The sequence below is a fragment of the Sebastes fasciatus genome, chromosome 4, assembly GCF_043250625.1.
Source record: "Sebastes fasciatus isolate fSebFas1 chromosome 4, fSebFas1.pri, whole genome shotgun sequence".
In the NCBI taxonomy this organism is placed as follows: domain Eukaryota; kingdom Metazoa; phylum Chordata; class Actinopteri; order Perciformes; family Sebastidae; genus Sebastes; species Sebastes fasciatus.
Window position 1 is genome coordinate 32,110,697 of NC_133798.1, and position 19,856 is coordinate 32,130,552.

Consider the following 19,856-nt stretch of genomic DNA (forward strand, 5'->3'; position numbering starts at 1 on the left):
TAAAACAGTACAATCTAAAAACAATAAAAACACATCAATTAAATAAATACTGATAAAAGTAAAAGGGAATAAAAACAATAATATAATACAAAGATGATAAAAGAACATCACATAAAAGCAAGTCTATAAAAATGTTTTTTATGAAGTGATTCAAAACAGATTCAAGGTTAGGTTAACAATACAAACTGAGCTCACTTTATTCACTGTAATAACCTCTTTAGATACCAGTAATGATTAAATCTACTGCACTTCTTTTGCATGAAATCTGTACTGTTTATTGTGTAAGTCTTCTTCATTCATCTTCCTTTGTCTCCCTCTAGCCTCGGGGTCAGTGGATAAGAGTCTGATGATCTGGAATCTGGCTCCAAAGGGGAGAGCTTTCCGCTATGTTGACCACCAAGACGTCATCACTGGGGTGCAGTTCTCCCCCTCTGGTAACCTGGTGGCAACTTCCTCCAAGGACAGAACGGTCCGACTGTGGACACCTTCCATGTAGGCTGAAGTCACTTCTTCCACTTTAATCAAGACCTTTTTGTTGTTGAAGTACGATAAGTGGACCGTAATATGAAATGATTATGTGTCTGTGTGTTACAGGAAAGGAGAGTCAACCGTGTTCAAAGCCCACACGGCCGCTGTACGCAGTGTTGCTTTCTCCCCCGATGGCCAGAGACTGGTGACGGCGTCTGACGACAAGTCTGTCAAAGTGTGGAGCGTTCACCGGCAGTGCTTCGTCTACTCTCTCAACCAGCACACCAACTGGGTGCGCTGTGCCAGGTACCCAACAGCACCACATCCCCAGTTACCTCTCCTGCTGTAGCATGTTTCTGTGTGTATGTGTGTATGTTATAGGTAACCTAAAAATAGCTTTATCACTTAGCTACTATCTGAAATTAAGTTTTGGTCCCGCTTGCCAAGGATTCATCCAAGGACAAACAAAGTTACACATCAGTAGGGTTGTCCCGAAAACAATGTTTTGGTCTTCGAAGCTTCAGTGAGAAATATTCAAAGGAATATTCAAAGGTGAAGCTTCTCTTCACGGCGCAGTGCACCCTGCTGACATGTTCTTCTGTCTGTCTGTCTGTCTCCATTTCTCCCGTTTCAGTGCCGCTGCTGCACTGCTGTACACACACACACACACACACACCTCTACACACAACAAACAGCGATATCCGTCTGAGAATAACTTATAATAATAAATGTTGAATATGAATAATATGGTGGGATTACTCCTTATTTCATGGGTTGTTTTGGGATTTATACTGTAGTATTACAAACCTATATATATATATATAAAAACAAAGCATTCGAATACTACTCTGGAGGTCGATTACCATGGAAACGGTCAAAGCTTGGAAGCTTTGAAGCATTCGGGTCAGCCCTACACATCAGGAATACTTTTTACAAACCAAGATAAGAGTTAGGCACTTTTTCTAAATATATGTAATTTTTCTTCTTCTCCATCCCTTTAACATTTTTTTGAATCACTATGTGAATAACCTGATGGAGACAAGTAGATAAAAATTCAGTGGTCAAGGTTGGCTGCAGTGTGCACTGTAGGTGTCATTATTTTGTCTTTTCTGTACTGCAGGTTTTCTCCAGACGGGCGGCTGATAGCGTCCTGTGGAGACGACCGCAGCGTCCGGCTGTGGGACACGTCCACCAAACACTGCATCAACTGTTTCACTGACTATGGAGGGTAAGTCCTAAAAGTGTCCTGTTAGTCTTTGTAGCTTTGATTTTAAGATAAGATAAGATAAGATAATCCTTAATGAGTCCCACAGCGGTGGAATTTGCAGTGTTTTTTTTAATTTTATTTTAGCTTTCTGACTACTATTCTGTTAGTTTTAGTCATTTTATCTAATTGTCTTTTTTTGTAATTGTACTTGACACAGTCTCTGGACATTATATTTTTTCCCTATTGTAATATCACAACCAAGATATTTCCAAACAGGAGAGTCTAAGGAGATGGAGAATGTAGCTTCTGATTCCAGACAAAAAGGCCAAAACATCACTGAACATAGTCAAAAGTTTTTAAAAAGACGTTACAAAAGTGATGTAAAAACTAAATCAATTTAATGTAGTCATTACTTTGTTTCTCCCGTAGATGGCATTGTTGTGTGTTATTTACACACTAGACTGATAAACTGCTGCAGCTCTGAATTTATTTGCTATTCCAGGTCAGCAACGTTTGTTGGCTTCAACTCCAGTGGCACCTGTATCGCGTCCTCGGGAGCCGACAGTTCCCTGAAAATCTGGGATCTACGGACAAACAAGTTGATTCAGCATTATCAAGGTATGTCGACATGTCAGAGCTATAATAATGCTAGTATGTATTCAGTTTGGAAAATAACGTAATTGCCTGAAATATTCTTTCATTCCAATATCTGTGCACCAAGACTGTACTGTAATTGCTGTTAATGTGTTTTTGGACCAGTCCACAGTGCAGGAATCAACAGCTTTTCCTTCCACCCGTCCAACAACTACCTGATCAGTGGCTCCAGTGACAGCACTGTTAAGATCCTGGACCTGCTGGAGGGACGTCTCATCTATACCCTCCATGGACACAAGGTGATGCTACAGCAATATCAGACACTATATGCAGTCTGAGCAGCTTTATTCCAATATTTCCCTGAATAAGTCCTTGATGGTGTTTGTCATGGTGAGACATTGTTTACTTTGTTTTTCAGGGCGTTGTAATCACAGTAGCCTTTTCCAGGGCAGGAGACCTCTTTGCCTCGGGGGGAGCTGATGGTCAGGTTGGTGTTTCATGACTACATCACGACCTTGTATTCCCCGTACTCTCAGTAGCTTCAAGGTTATATTTCTACTTTCTGTAGTAGAAAATCTGAGTAACTTTGGTCATGGTAGTTGTGCTGGTCCCTCGATCCCGTAGGTGCTGATGTGGAGGACAAACTTTGATACCAAATGCTACCAGGAGGTCCTGCAGCAACACAGCCGGAGGTCCACCCCGGATCCCCTGCCCCACGTGAGTGACATCCACCCCAGAGGACCTCACCTTCACCGCCCGCAGCCCACAGCCATTCAGGTCAGTTCAGTTTGACCTAACTTCATAGGAAAATCATTTTTTTATCAAGTTATCCAAGTTCTACTTAGAATTATAAATTGCCCTGTTCATTTCTTCTCACCTAGCATACAAACTACCATGAAGAAGGTACGACTCGACAAGACCAGGAATAAAATCACGAAATCCTCAGTGAGCGTCTGTGTCCCTAGTTTTTGTGGCGTTTCCCACAGCTCTAGTCAGCCCTTGTCTGCGGCTTTTTCGGCAGATTCAGCGGTTTAAATCAGCGGCGGAGCCCGTCGCTGTGAGAAATCACTCTGATTGGCGGTTCAGCTTAAACAAATCACTGCACGAGAAAAGAAACGGAAGTGAGGAAAGCAAGCAAACGAGTAAAATCAAGAGTCAAAACACAGAGGGCACTTCTCATTTTTCATCTTCATCTCATCTGATCATTCCAATACACAGATATTTTCACAATGACATGGCCGTCTGGAATGAAGCTAAGTGGTGAGTGAGAGTGGTGTGAAAATGGTCGGCAAACGCTGCTTTGTTTCATGTACGTATCATAACAACGGCTTGTGTATTTGCAGTCCTCGGTCTTCCTGAATACCGCTGCCTGCTGCTGTGGAGAGTTATTTCCTCTCACGCAGGCGCAGAACGTACTGTATGTGCTAGTTGGCCGTTTGCTGTAGTCTTTGCTGTGCGACGTGAGGCGACGCACCAGTCGGCCTTCGTCGTTGCTAGTTCATTGATGTCGGTTTGGTGTGTCCTTTAGGCTACCAAACATTTTCCGGTCAGAGGGCCATATAATAGTTCTCTGGCCTACAAACCATCAGAATCTCTTATTTTATTATAACTGACCACTTCTCGCAAAGACAAGAAGTATGTAGTGAAAACAACCTGGTCCACAGACATTCTACATAACATCTGTGTCTTCAGTAAATTATACAGGTGATAAATCAATAGAGATACTGTATGTTGTAAAGGTCAAAAGGGGAGCAGCGATATGTGACTTTTCTTTCTCTCCACAGATCAGTCCAACAGTGGCAGACACTCAGTCCACTGATCCGCACGTCATAGAGTTGGGCCAATCTGTCCACAGCACCACGGTAAGCTGGCATATCTATATTATATTGCTGCTTTTTACAGGCTAAAATTAAAAGTTTGTGCCTGTAAAATTTACTTTGTTATCATTGCTGTTCTTGGGACAGATCAAGGTTGTATGTATTTTAGAGGGGGGGTGTTCCCATGACCACCAGGTGGCAGTGCAGACCAGTCTATAGTTTTGCCGTCCTGCTGCAGCACTGATACCTGCCTCAAAGGACATCAGTCCATTCACTTGTCAGAGATGAGGTGATGCCAGCAGAAAGCAACTAACTGTCTGTCTTTGCTCTTTAAAGTGTCAATTTTAGTTTAGCAGTCGTTTTTTTGTTAATACATGAGCAATAAGTTTCCATCATTTTTGTGTGTATTCATTGGAGAAAAACTGTAAACGGGCAGTCACACATAATGTTGAATGTTGCCACAGACACTCAGTTTGTAATACTGCAAATATATTCATCATCACTCATTTCATCATGGGCCATAGGCTCAATCACTGTTGTGTTACCTCCTTCAGAGATAGATAGTGACTTAACAGACATTTATTTGAATTAAAATCTTTGTGTTTCAATTTGTATTTATCCTTAAAAAAACTTTGTTCAGCATCATCTCTAATCATACAATTCTGCACTTTTGCACAACTACAAGTGATTACATTGATAACATGTTAAATTAGTTATCTTAAAATGTAAATGTAGCTTAAATCTTGAAGGCTGAATTACAGTTCAGTAAGAGTTACATTTTATGGGTCCAGTTGAAACGTCCCTGTTCAACATTAGTCCTGGTATTAGCCTTACGTATCTATTTTCAATTAGTTTTCAGATTCAACTGTATAAGAGTATAATTTAGAAGGTTTAGAACCTATCCTATGTGAGTTCTGATTTTGGCAATTTCGCCAAATACAGCCCCAGCTGGCCACTGAGCGGCTCTGTCAGAGCAACAGGGGAATATACTTCTTGCTTCAGGACATTTTCCCATTACAAGCCTATTTCTCCAAATATTTCAGCTGTCCTCTTGTGTATTTTTTGACCGAACAACCTTGTGAATGCCATGTTGTGTTTTCCGGATCATTCCTTTCTGTAGTTTGTATTGTTGCTGAAGGCCCGTCTGGGACGGCAGGGCAGTGACTTGGCCCTGAGCTTGAGTAGTTCACGTTTTGTTGGTAAAATCCTGGATGTGAATTAGCGCTATCCGCTTACTCCGCAAATGCTGATCCTGGATAAACGGGTAGAAACATGAGATTGATTTGGTCGGGTCTTAATGAACAGGTTTAATGCGCATTAGGAAAACAACATACTTTCACAGAAGTGAGGACGGCTGGTTAAGATGTAAGGTTTGTGTGAATATGTCTAATTCACTGCCATGTTAAAGACCATAGAATACGAGATCAGTAATTTGCTCATGGTTGCTGTAAACTACACCAGAGTTACTAGAATAGTTCATTCTGGCATTTAGTTTCTAGCCTGCCATCTAAGAAAATATCTCCTCCTGAATTTTCTGAATCCACTGATTAGATTGTAAAAATGCATTCATTACAACATCCCAGTCAACATGCTACAGGTCCCTAGTGGGGTCCCTGAGTAGTGGGAGTAGGATCAGCAGCCTTTCCCCCTTTACACAGCATCCCAGAGAAGTTACAGGTCATTACTGCCTCTTACTGTTGTAAAAAGAGAATCACAGGGCATTAAATGAAAAGTCTCGGGGGTCACTCTGGTGCTTTATCCACCCATCCAGCATGATTTAGTAATATGAACTATAAATATTTAGACACATTCAGTGGTCACTGTGCATTGTTTAGGCAGCCCTCACTCACACAGGTAAGGGATAATGTACAGCGAGCTGGTCATTGTTGTGAAAGAAACCCTGACATTAAAAGAAGGTTTTTTTTCACAACAATGACCCGCTAGCTGTACGTTATCCCGCTTACTACACGGCTACTTAGATAAGAAATCAATAATTTGACACAAAAAACGGTCCGCCAGAGTCCGACATCAGAACTGCACCCATAGCAACGGTCTGTTATACATAGCAACGGTCTGCTATGAAGAAATAACAGACCGTAGAATGCTGTGATTGACCAATCAAAATCAACAAAGCTGTATTTACTTATACAGTACGCCATGAAACAATCATAACAATAAATCATAAAGCAATTGTTTAATCAATGATGAAAAAGAAAGGCCTGGTCAAAATGATCTGTGTGCTTTATAATCAGTGTATCATTACAAATCATCATTGCAAATTGAATATGAAAGGCATTTAATGATTCATAGTAATATTTGTATTTTACTCCTTGACCCTCAGCGTGCACATGATCTCATTCGTGTATATTCATGAGCAGATGAATGCACATGAGCTCATTCGTGTATATTCATGAGCAGATGAATGTGAGTTTGGGCATGTTTTCTGTTTGGATATGGATATAGTGTGCAAAGTGAAATGGTGCACATAATTTCCCTTTAGGGGCTGTGACGCTTTTCAAACTCTAAACTAAAAGTCAAGTCGTGTGAAAGTCTTGAGTTCTCTGCACAGTTAATATGGGATGATGTTATTTGTATTTATCCCATTCTATTGGCATTGTTCTAAAAAAAAAAAAAGTGACTTCATACTACAACCGAACAACCAAGAGAATTTGCTTTTAATGATCTCCTTATCCCTTTTTCAGTTCCTAAAAAAGAAATATGTTGTTAAACTGATAACTCCTATTGCAGCAGTAGTCATTTTTCTTTACCGTGCATGCATGCACAACTTCATTAAGCAAGTAAATTATGTTTTTTTTGTTGCCACTGTTTGACCACTGCTGTGTAGCCAACATCAGGATCTTTCTCAGATTTGGCTCCTTCTCTCTTGCCCTCTCTTCATCTTCCTCCTCCTCCTCCTCCTCCTTCTCTTCCTTCTCTGCGTTGCTTGAAGGAGCTTTGCTCGCTGTATGAATCGCCCAAGCGGGCCTGAATGAAAAGACCCGTGAGAGATCAGAGAGAGAGAGAGATGTGGAGAAATAGAGATCAGAGACATGGGGAGAGAGCAGGAATCCACGTGCCGATGCCCTGGCCCGCGGGGGACGCAGCAGCCGCAGCCGCAGCTCTAATAATAGACGAGCTGGAGTTCTGCCTGCCTGTTTAACTCACTGACTAACTCCACTGCTGCACCCTGGTGTCACACACATTTAATACCTATACATCAGTTTTATCTTTGCCACAAATGGCAAGATGAATGCTTGACCCTTACATGCTTACTCGCTGCAGCTAATTGTGCTTACATTTAAAAGACACAAACACATAGCTCCTGACTCACTCATGCACTTCCATTCCTTCTCCGTGCCTCCTGCAGCTTGTCTCTTGCACCGTCTGTGTTTATTAGGGGTGGGAAACAAATTGATTCGCCTACTGTATGTATTGTGATTTTTTTTTTTTTTTACGATGTTGAAATCGATTTTTTTAATGCCAGAATCGATATATTTGCTTCATTTGAGTCTATGGGGAGGTAGAAGGAAGTTACTGCTGTTATTGTTGTAGTCTGAGTACCGTGACGTCATATCCGTTACGTATCTATCAACCAAAACAAACTAGCCGGCTGCCGCGGGCCGAAACGAGAAAATAGAAAACGGTGGAGGGTCTGCGTGGATTCGACCTGCACCCTCACATGTTAAATCCAAAGTGGTAAACACTACACATACAGTTAAGTATGGAAACGCTTTGGGTTTCACACATTGCCAGGAAAAGCAGAGCTGGATATCATGGCTAAAGCTGCATGCTAACTCTGTCATGGACAGGAAACGTTATCGTATTGTGTCAACGTGCAGTCAAGCCGTGCACTTGCATCTCCGTGGTCAAATGGGCCGACGCTACAACTGTAGAGCACCCATATACTGACATTTATGTTAAATGCATTCAAACGGCCCCGATGGAGCTGACCATGGATGTATAAAGAGAACGGAGCTGACGGGAGAGCTAGAGACGGACTTGGCGAAATATACACGTGTGACTACATCCGGTTGTCAAAATAAGGTGTTAACAAAGGGAACTGTATACACAAAATACATATATAGAAATAAGATTAATTGGATTATATTCACCAGAAGTATAAAACATTACATGTCCCTTATAAATTAAAAGAAGATACCACTAATTTGTGAGGGAAATGTCTTTATTCTTTGATTTTTGGGTTGCTGGAAAAAATGTTTATAAATAATTCCTGACAATGACTGATATATTTGACTTCAGGACATCTCTGACTACATACATGCTGAAAATCAAACATTTTTACTGTGTTAATTAAGTTATTTCCCAAAGTAAAAGTCCCTATAGTGTATGATTCAACTTTTTCCCATGGTCTAGTGTTAAATAAGTTAACAAAAATAAATTGCAATATCTAATTGCAATACTTGTAGAATCAGCACTCGTGATAGTATCGAATCGGGAGATAGGTGTATCGTCCCAGACCTAGTGTTTATATGCATGTGAGTGCAGTTGTGTCAGCGTGCATGTGAGTGAGTGAACGAGCTTGTACGTGTGTTAAGAGGGTGTGTCTGAGGACATGCAAATTTGCTAAGTTATGTGTATGTGTGTGTGTGTGTGTGTGTGTGTGTGTATATATTTGGGGTTTATTTGTGTGCATACATGAGTCACTGGGTTTTGGAGTGTGAATGTGAGTGTGTGTGAGAGTCATCCCTGGCTAAAACGGGTCGAGCAGGGAGCCCCCAGTGCTACTCCTCCTGTCAGCTCTGATTTCCATCACTGAGGAACTCCTCCCCTACCCTCCTCGTTTCCGACTCCTCTCCTCTCCTCTTCTCCTCTGGACATTTCCTACTCCTTTCGTCCTCCTTCCACCGTTGCTGATGTCCTCAGAGTGCTTTCCCTTCCGCCCTGCATCCGTGTTTCCCCCCCATCGCCCTAATGGGTCCAAGCGTGGGCGGAAGAGAGAAAAGGGGCAGAGAGAGAGAGGGAAGGACGGGGGATGCAAATGGCCTGAGGTGGTTACGTGGGTGGCTGGATGGGGATGTTCCTGCTTTCACAGTTCCTGCTGCCACTGGTGACGTTCATAATCTTAAGTTAGGGCCGTCTCCTCTTATCACTTATGCATTTTTTTCTTTTGACTTCAGTGCCACTAAACTTCACAATGCTGTGCATGTGTTTTAATAAGCGCTGCATGATTTTGAAAAAATATCAAATTGTGATTATTTTTGAATGATATTGCAAGAGTGTGAGCGTGAATGGTTGTCTATCTCTATGTGTCAGCCCTGTGAGAGTCTGACGACCTGTCCAGGATGTGCCCCGCCTTCGCCCAATGTCAGCTGGGATCAGCTCCAGCCCCCCTGCCCCCCCGCGACCCAGAATAGGATAAGTGGTCACAGATAATGGATGGATGTGCAGCCCTAGTTTTAATGTGTTTAAATGTCCTCATATGGCTGAGACACTACATAGTTTTGTGTACATTTCGGGGTCAGTTTTTGCTGGTTTTTGGCTAGGCCTCTTTGTCCCAATGAAGCACTAAACGTCACAATGTTGTGCATTTGTTTTAATATCCTCATATGGCTGAGACACTGTTGGGAATTAATGCTGCAGCACACAATATTAGATACATCTGCAGCCAAGTTTTAAATCTGGTTTTGACATCTTTAACAACAAAATTTGTGTAATGTTTGAGTGGCCATATAATTTTGGCCAAGAAGTCTAGCCAAGAGCAATGTCCTGAAACAAATTGGCTACTAATATCAATAATGACCAAACAAAGAACTAATAATCTTTAGTTTTTGAACACATGGGACGACCATGCACGAGGTTACTGCAGAAGAAATTACTATACATGAGGCCTGTAAGGTGTCCTCATGTTGTTTGCATTGTATGAATTCAGGACGTTTGTATGGACAGAGAGGTCAGTGATGTCAGTAATGACATGATGACACTGATGTGGCATCAGCTGTGTCTTTGTCCCCTTCCTCCCTCCCTTCCTCTCTCTCTCTGCATTAGACATTAAGCTCTGCAGTGCAGAGCTAGCGGCACTAGCAGGGCTCAGTGCTTCTGAATGGAGTGTTATCAGCAAACACTATGTCATCGCAGAGCAGACAAGAGGCCAAGGGTGGTGCCCTCACTCTATATTGACATTACAGAGCTACAATATACACACCAGTACAGCCATAAAGTGACGTATCTCATCTGCGCCGACAGCCATAATGTCCATCAGCTGCTCTCTGCGTGTCCTTGAGCACTGAACCCTTTCATACTCCCTCTTTGGAAACAAGGATAACAGATCAACGTACAACCTTGAATATCACATATTTTAATGGTAGCAATGTAACATCATTCAGTTTTTTTTTTTTAATTATATAAAATGTAATTTAACGGATGTTAATCTGTGGTCACTCTTGTCTTTGATTTAGCAGTTAGTATAAAGCCCCTTTCCTACTGGACAAAATACCCCACTAACACCTGCTAACATCTGGCTTTTTTCTTCAGTGGGAAAGGTTACAATCAGCATTTATTCCCGGGACAAATGACTCTGCAGTAGTCATAGGTATTTATCGGCTTCAGCTCGGTAGTGATGGAAACATGACACCCAGGTGGAGACGCTAATTTTCGCCTCTTTTCCGGCGCGATGCTATGACTACTGTGACCATCTCTTTGTCATCTCAGCCACAAATTCTGTCCAAGCAGCGCTCGAACATCGTTCCAAATCAGTCGGCTAAAAGATGCTGAATAAGTAACAGAAAATAGAATTAACCACCGTAACGTTTTCCCTGCCCTCCATGCGGCTTTCTCCTGTTTACTAACTGTTTTCCAGCACGTTCGTGATGTCGAATGTGACACACCACAAAAAAAAACATACTTGTCTACTGGCAGTAGGAAAGGAGTCTATTGCATATTTTTGGCAGGTTGTCTCACATTGAAAAAGCCTGCATATTTGCACTAATTTGGGGGGGAAAAGGGTATTACATTGTCCTTTCTTCATAGCCACTCGATGTACCACTACGCTCTGCTTTAGGTGTGCATTCAGCACTATGCCTTTTAGCCTTCTTGCTTTCATAAACTCAAATTTGTCTAAATGTACCATATTGAAATAAGTTGAACTGGGTTGAAATGGATCCTTAGCAAAAGTAGTTTGTTGTGCAAATTAAAAAAAACAAATGTCTGAACAAAAAGTCTGAAAAATGTTCGAAAAAAAGTCTGAAATATATCTGAAAAATAAAGTCAGAAAAATGTTTGAAAAAAAAAAATCTGAAAAATGTCTGGACAAAAAGTCTGAAAATGTTCGAAAAAAGACTGAAATATGTCTGAAAAATAAAGTCTGAAAAATGTTTGAAAAAAAAAATCTGAACAAAAAGTCTGAAAAAATAAAGTTTGAAAATTAAAGTCTGAAAAAATTTCGAAAAACAAAAGTTCTGAAAAATGTTCGAAAAGAAAAGTCTGAAAAAAAAGTCTGAAAAATGTTCGAAAGAAATTCTGAAATATCTCTGAAAAATAAAGTCTGAAAAATGTTTGAAATAAAGTCTGAAAAATGTCTGAACAAAAAGTCGGAAAAATGTTCGAAAAAAAGTCTAAAACATGTCTGAAAAATAAAGTCAGAAAAATGTTTGAAAAAATAAAATTTGAAAAATGTCTGGACAAAAAGTCTGAAAATGTTCGAAAAAAAGACTGAAATATGTCTGAAAAATAAAGTCGGAAAAATGTTTGAAAAAAAAAGAATCTGAAAAATGTCTGAAAAATGGTCTGAAAAATAAAGTCTGAAAAAATTCCGAAAAAGAAAAGTTCTGAAAAATGTTCGAAAAAAAGTCTGAAATATATCTGAAAAATAAAGTTTGAAAAATGTTGAAAAAAATTAAATGTGAAAAATGTCTGGACAAAAAGTCTGAAGATGTTCAAAAGAAAGTCTGAAAAAAGTCTGAAAAAAGTCTGAAAGAAAACTGAAAAAAAAAATCTGGAAAAACAATCTGCGAAAAAAGTCTGAAATATATCTGAAAAATAAAGTCAGAAAAATGTCTGAAAAGAAAGTCTGAAAAAAAGTCTGAAAAATAAAGTTTGAAAAATGAAGTCTGAAAAAATTCTGAAAAAGAAATTTTCTGAAAGATGTTCGAAAAGAAAAGTCTGAAAAAAAAGTCTGAAAAATTTTCGAAAAGAAAGTCTGAAAAAAATTCTGAAAAAAAGTCTGAAAAATAAAGTTTGAAAAATAAAGTCTAAAAAAATTCCGAAATTTTTTTTTTCTGAAAGATGTTCGAAAAGAAAAGTCTGAAAAAAAAGTCTGAAAAATGTTCGAAAAAAAGTCTGAAATACGTCTGAAGCTGTTCAGCTGGAGCTGTTGCCCCCGCGACCCGATCCCGGATAAGCAGTTGAAGATGGATGGATGGATGTCTGAAAAATAAAGTCAGAAAAATGTTTGAAAAAAAAGTCAGAAAAATGAGTGAACAAAAAGACTGAAAAATGTTGAAATATGTCTCTAATTTAAGCTTGTGTGTGCATGGTTTACCTGTTTTTAAAAGGACTGAAATGTCCACATCAGTAAGTTCATAAAAATATACAAAGGAGAGCTAGTTGCTAATTGCAACTTAACACAAAGGTATTGGTTTAGTTCAGTTTTGCACACCAGATTTTCGGATCAGGTTGAGCATGGAGTTAATTAAAGTTAGCTATAGAGTGTTGACGCTAAAGGTTTTTAATAATACTGCTGATAAACGGTCCTCAAAGCTTTAGCAGTCCAAATGTGTGTTTAAGAGGTGATTAGATAGCAGGAGGTTAGATTTGGTTACTCGCGCCATCTCTCGTGTCGCTGCAGACGTTAGCTGTGACGCTGGTTTGACCAGACAAGGTGTCCTCTACTGACAGGCCTCCTGTCAAAGACCTTTGTGTGCGTGTGCGTGTGCGTGTGCGTGTGCGTGTGCGTGTGCATGTGTGTGTTTCTTTTGTGGTTGTAGGTCCCTCTATCCTACCGTGAGTGTATAATCTTCATCATGTGTGAGTGTATGTAGTTAATTTACTGTGCTCTCTTCAGGTGCATCCATCGACTGTGTAATATGTACAGTAAGGCCATGCATGTTTGTGTAATTGCAGTGTGTACTATATGTGTCTACATCTACACCCCCCACCCCCCACCCCTCTCTAGCTTCCTGTGCAGGGGAAGTACAGGATATTGGATGGCCCGGAGGTTTAGATACCAGATTTAAGTGCTGTAGAGGAGAACACGGGTGACAAGACACGACGGAAATGAGCTAAAGATAGTAACAGCTCCGGGGGGGTGCGAGGGGGGTTCACTTTCCACCAGGACAAGGGCTCCCAGGGGCTGCATAACAAACACACACACAAACACACTGTTATACTCGGGCAAACATGCTGGTGCACACAATCGGACACGTTCATTCATACATTCTCACACTGACTCACGTACTCACTTTCATGCAGACCGAATCTGATACACATGCAGGCACACAGAACATGATATAAAAAACGTGCTTAGACTTGCTTTAAGTGATTATTTTGATAATAAGGTTAATATGACTTCATGTAATGTGAGAGGATCAGTCATAGTGCTAGACAAACTTAGAATCAACATCCAACTTTGCAGTTCTGCACAGCTTTAAGCCTCTTAGCTTATTGTTTTGGCTATCCAGCTTGCACGTAGGCAACGTTTTGACCTAAAACACCACTGCGCTAAAAGAAAAATGTAAGAGGCTGTGATGGTGTGTTGCTACAGGTATTGGTAAAAAGGTGAAAAACAATCCAGTATGTCCAGTTTGAGTGATACACCCAAAGCTGTTCAGGTACCTAAACACAGCACATTGATTTATAAACCATAAAGACAGGATTTTACAACTCCAGAAAGTTATCATGGCGTCAATCATGGCGTCAATCACTCGAGATTGGTCTTGTCTTGTCTCAAGACCACTCCTTGAAGGTCTCGTCTCGGAATCGACCGCATTTTTACTTGGTCTTGTCTCGGTCTCAGACAAAAAGGACACATGATTTTATTTCAAGTCTTGTCAAGACCACAACTGCAGGGGTATCACTAAATTGCCTGTGCATTGTCTGATTTATTTGACATCATTACTGTGATTGCTCATGGAAAACTAAGAAAAATTCCCACAAATAAAATTCACCTCTGCCATGCCTTTTGATTATTTTATCAAGACATTCCTCATGGTACACTTATACATACACACATACTGTATATATGACAATAAAAGAGGTGAATGATTCATTCTTCATTGGTTTTCAGTGGGTGTTTTTATGGGAATGTGGATCTTTCAGGTCAATTTGAGGAGTGTCTATGGTTTGCATGTTCCCCATTTCATCACAAGTGTCTCATGCAGTGTGTAGCTCACACTGGTCTGGTCTTGGTCTTGACTCGCTCTCAACCCCTCAAACTCTTGGTCTTTTCTCGGTCTTGATATACTCTGGTCTTGGTCTCGACTACAACACTGGTTGACATGATTGGTCTACGCTATTTGTTGCCATTTGATATTGCATTGCATTGTTGCAAAAGTTGAGCCAGCAAAATTTTTTTTGGGGGAAAACTCATTGTTTGTTTACCCTACATAGGAGCCCTCTTTACTTTGCCAACTGTTCACTACATGCACAGCACAAAAAAGCAAACCAATAAAGTCAGATTTTTTTTCTATCATTACAACTCAACTCCTTACAACTGACTCGTGTGACATAATTCAGGCTACTTTATTAACCATAGGTAGATTTGATTTTCAGTAAAAAAGACAAGGTATTCACACACATTTTACAAACACAGACAATTGACAAACATGATACAAATACTCCACTGATCACTAAAACCACTAAAATACAATCTCGCTATGACTTGTTCATCTGAGTGATGGCTGCTGGAACAAAGCTATTTTCTACTCCTTCTAGTGGGCAGAGAGCCCTTACTGCAGCTCTAAGTATTTGATGAGGCCTTGTGTAACTGGAATATTACATGACACCTCCTGACCAGTCGATCGGCCCATTGACATCAGAGTCAAAGCGGAAACCCGTCTCAGGACACCGCGCACATCCCGTAATGCTGTGTTTTTGCTGCGAGACTCCCTGTGGCGTCTCCGGTCTCCTTGGCGCTGGCATGCAAGTGTTCAAAAACTTGATCTTCCTCATCAAAAATACAAGAGGAGGGCAAGCCTTATCACTAATTCAAGAGGGTTCTCTGTTCGGGTTCCCATCCGTCCTTTCCCCTCTCACCCTTCCTCTTCCCTTTCTCTCCTCTCGTAACGCTTATCTTTTATCTCAACCTTACGCAACACTCACTTACGGGAAGCGGGTGGTTACTTTAGGGCCATGCAGTATCACTTTCACGTCTAGTCAGGTCAATTTTATTTATATAGCCCAATATCACAAATCACAAATTTGCCTCAGGGAGGCTTTACAATGTGTACCGCATACAACACCCTCTCTCCCTGGACCTTCGCTGTGGATAAGAAAAAAAATTGCAACTAACTGAAACTTCTCCCGTGTGCCATGCGTGTCGGAGAACTACGGTGGCCAACGTGAAAAAGCGAATGGACCTCTCTAGAGTTTTTGTAAGAGTAGCGTAGGCCATTTGGAGAATAGCAGAGCCACTGCGTGGAGTGTGCGTGTACGTGGGAAGTGAGTGGTTAAGCGAGAGAATGCGTATGATTGAATAATTGAACTGGCGGAGCAGTCAGAGTTAGCTTCGCTTTGAGAATGTCAAGCGAATGCACCGTGGAAGTTGCAGTTTGTGCAGAAATATATGCTGCAGCTCCTCAAGACCAACAGAGGGTTCCTGTGTCTTGTTCCTAGCGGCTGAGTGGAGCGGCGACAGGGGGTTAACTGCGGAGCGAGTAACGTTATTGACTCCGGCCCAAGCAGGAAAAGTTAACAGTGTTTGGTTTGTCTGTTCTGGGCTACTGTTTCTGCTCTTGGATTGTTGGGTACAAAAACAGTGTTTCTGTTTCTGTTTTATACAATTATAAATTATGATTATTTGGGTTTTGTAATGTCGGATGGACAGAATCAATGATTTGAAAATGTCAACTTGGACTCTGGGGATTTGTGAAAGGGAAAAAAATTCTTATTTCCAACATTTTTAAAGACTCAATAATTAGTTGGTTAGTAATTAACAAATTAATTAATAATGAAAATAATAATTCGTAGCAGACCTACTCCAAAATAACTGTTAAGACTAATATACAGTACTGCATTTTATAGTTTTCAAGGACATTAGAGTCCCTGATGTCATTTTGCACACTATTTTGTTCTGAACATGTAGAATTAATATGTAGTACGAAGGTGAGACACGTGGAAGCATGTGACTGGATGACGATGTGGTACAGGTACGATCTGGATCACAATCTGTTTTAGCTTTTTAAGGTGAAATACCAATAAGGACAAATGTCAGTATCAGTAAATTATTGGTTTATATCCAGTCTTATTAAAATACTTTAGTGGTGATTTGGTATAAAATTCACGTGCCGGTAAAATTAATATGAAGTCAGTAATAAGTCTTACATCATAGAGTTTCCGCAGTTTTTCTCACCGTTTTTCTCAGCGTTCCTGCTACTCTTAGGGCTTCCCTTTTTCCATCACACCTCCGCCATCCTTCCACATTCGACCAATCCCCAGCCTCTCTGTGTGAGTGTGCTCTCTCAAGGGTACAGCCTGTATCCTCAGGGGCCTCTGCTGGGAACGTGACAGTCGTTCCGTGCAAGAGGCTAAAAATAGCTCGGCAGGTCTATTACAGGTACCAGGGACACCTGAAAGGCAAATGTTGATGTGTTATGTTTTCTTCCCTGCTTGCTGTTATCCCTGCCCGCAGAAATGGCAGAGAGATGAAAATAGAGCTTGGATGAGATAAAAAAAAAAAAAAAAAGAGCCGACACGAGATTGAATTTATGTTGTCGTCATCTTGCCTGTAAGACCCTGGCAAGAACAGAGAGCGAGAGAAAAATTCAACCAAAAAATATTCGTGGTACATTTCTATCCCCTTGTGATCAGTTCATGTTGTTTAATGATTCCCAGTTTGCTTGTTGAATCTGTGTTCTCCAAATTCAGCGATTGAGTATTTGACTTTGCTGATTTTCGTCTTTCATTCTCTTGTATGTACAGTAAGCCTCAGTGAAGGTTGATGTATTTATTATTTTTTTACTTGTAACATTAATATGCAGCTTAATAAACATACTAAGATGACCATGACTTTAACTCAACCTAGATATACTCTTCCGAAAAAAACAAAAAACATCCAGTTTATGTTGAATTGGCTTTGCTGTGTGCCAAAAAAGGACAACATATTGCATCGTGTTCTGAGATCTCCATATTTGTCATTAGAGCAACATTAAATTATAAGATGTTCTCATCATCATCATACTGATTCTTTTTATTATCTCACACTGATGAAGTCTTCAGTTGTTTTAATGTAGTGTATTTATTGTCATGTGGATTTTGTTTTTGTCTACCTGCCCAGCGACAACAGATGCAAATTAGCTTTTAACTAACTCCGGTACAATTACTTTTAATTGTGCGCTGTCCCTGCAAAAATAAACAATAAAATGAATAAAAATAACCCGGCACAGGACAGGATGCCAGACTATCACAGGGCGGACACATAAAGACAGACAACCATTCGTGCTCACATTCACACCTAAATGTAAAATATGATTGTAGATATATGTACAGTATATGTTGATATGTGGAAGTGCAAGTATGACGGGGATACACACCTAGCTTGGTGAACAATTATGATATGCCATATTTGCGTGTGAATAGATGAACTAGGATTGCAAACTGTAATATTTGTAAAACGGCAAGAGGGGTGGGTGGCAGAGTGGGCAAGGGGACGGCTCCTTGCTCCACTTTTTTTTGTACTTACGTATGTATAATTTGTATATCCGTATGTTTATGCCATCTTGTGAGGATGGCATGGAAAATGAATAAAAAGTTGTTCACAAAAAAAATCCAAGTTGCCATTTATGGCTGTTTTGTTTAGGGCTGCCCCCTCTTAGTCGATTGGTTGACTAATCAGTCGTTTTGGTTTTAGTCCACTAAGATTTCTTTATTCGATTTATATGCTTTTTTCATGCTGAATGACTTATTTCCAAGAAACTTCTGAGCACATCTCTGGTAAACAAAAGATTTAAAATGGAGCTTTTGTGTGATTTTTTGTGAAGAAACTCAGTTTTATAGATCTGTCGATTAAATCAACTAATCTATTAGTCGACAAAATCGTATGAATGTTCGTCGACTAAGAATTTATATGGTCGAGGGCAGCCATAGTTTTGTTTGAGTTGCAGCTCCAGTAGCTGCTCCATTTAGGAATGATGTTTATAAGAAGACTAATATGCCGTTGTAGCTTGTTTGTAACTGAAAATGTAGTTGATATTGTTTTAAAGGTGGACCAGCTAACCATATTAAGGCCAAATAATTGGATTCACTGTATTTAGTTCTGTCTAACTGTGTTGGACGACTGCAGCTATGCCAATATAACACTATTGTGCCTATGTGTGTGTGAAATAACAGGCTACCTTAATATCTGGCAGTGCTGCTCGCTGATGCTATTTTCTCCCTGAGTGGAGGCAGAGAGGATGTGGCCCGGTGAACCGCGTAGGCAGATCAGACGCCTCATGGCTCTGTTGCCGGCCAGGCTTATTTCTGTGCAGCTCATCCAGGCTCGCAGAAAAATACAAGTTGTTGATTTTCCTTAACATTTTTTATGTTATTTCTTTTTTCCTCCCATTGGGAGGCATCTACCTGCAGACCTTGAGTGAATAGGGCGAAGGTTAGCCAAGAAGGAACTATACTTTAGTTGACTTTCAGTGCATTTAGGAATGGATTTTTTAACGCTATTTTTAGTTTGGTCGTGGGTTGAGAATATTCCCGTCTGTCTCATCTGTTTGCTAGAGGCAGTAGCACTGGCTTGTTTTTCTCTTAATCTCTGTTCGAGCTGTTTGTGGAACAGTTCTTCTATAGATTTTACTGCCAGAGCTCCTTGTATGAACTCCCTAAATCAATATTTAATGCTCAAGAATGTGTGTGAGCATTTTAGTCTTTGTGTGCCTCTAAAAGTATCTGTACGTTTGTCTTCTTTGCGCAAACGTCTGTGTAAATCTTCATACGTGTGTCTGTGTGAAGGGAGGATTACTGGGAAAGGACTAGGAAAACAAATCCATTTCCTGTAGAGTTGAGAAAGCCACGGGGTCATGGTTTCTCTCCGGAGGTGCAGCTGTAACTCAACACTGCCTCAGTTCCCAGGTTAAAGCCCACCTCCTCTCGCTGCTACCCCCTTCCTGTTAAGCTCATAGTCCACCTGTTAGGAAGTCATTCATCTCTCTGTTCCCCGGAGAGGGATAACTGGATCCCCCCACCCCCACCTCTGACCACAGCTGCACTGATGGATGGCTTTAATGCGCTTTTATTGTTTGATGTATCCACTCTCTTCCTCTTTCTTTTCCAAATCCAATCTGCTGTTTTATATCTCTTTACTCATGACTTACCTTTTACCTCATTTTCTCTTTTGTGTTTATCTTCCATTTCCTCTTCACATATGCAGCATTATAATGGGACATTACAGTGTCCTGTATTGTAAATTACAAACATGATAAATCCTCATTAAATACAGTGAGACCACTCCAGCGAAAAAAACAACAACAAACACACACACACTATTTTTCCATCAATAAAGACAATCCTAACTTGACCTTTGGTGTAGTGCAGTCCAACAATGTCTGTCTACACACTGAGTAGTCTTAATAATTGGCTGTGAACACAACATTAATCACCCATTCCCATCT

At 40.4% G+C, this 19,856-nt stretch overlaps 1 protein-coding gene across 5 annotated transcripts in view; it reads left to right on the forward strand.

Moving 5' to 3' along the window:
- The window catches only part of poc1b (POC1 centriolar protein B), a 53,456-nt gene that overhangs the window by 1,199 nt on the left and 32,401 nt on the right, over positions 1-19,856 (forward strand). For 4 of the 5 annotated variants that reach the window (XM_074633667.1, XM_074633670.1, XM_074633671.1 and 1 more), the window contains exons 3-10: positions 321-492; positions 595-774; positions 1,589-1,696; positions 2,178-2,293; positions 2,435-2,568; positions 2,688-2,756; positions 2,894-3,046; positions 4,054-4,131. In XM_074633667.1, coding sequence (XP_074489768.1) covers positions 321-492; positions 595-774; positions 1,589-1,696; positions 2,178-2,293; positions 2,435-2,568; positions 2,688-2,756; positions 2,894-3,046; positions 4,054-4,131 — 1,010 coding nt within the window. Of the gene's footprint in view, positions 1-320; positions 493-594; positions 775-1,588; positions 1,697-2,177; positions 2,294-2,434; positions 2,569-2,687; positions 2,757-2,893; positions 3,047-4,053; positions 4,132-9,360; positions 9,503-19,856 lie in introns of those variants that run through there. The other variant, XM_074633669.1, reaches the window with a different exon arrangement.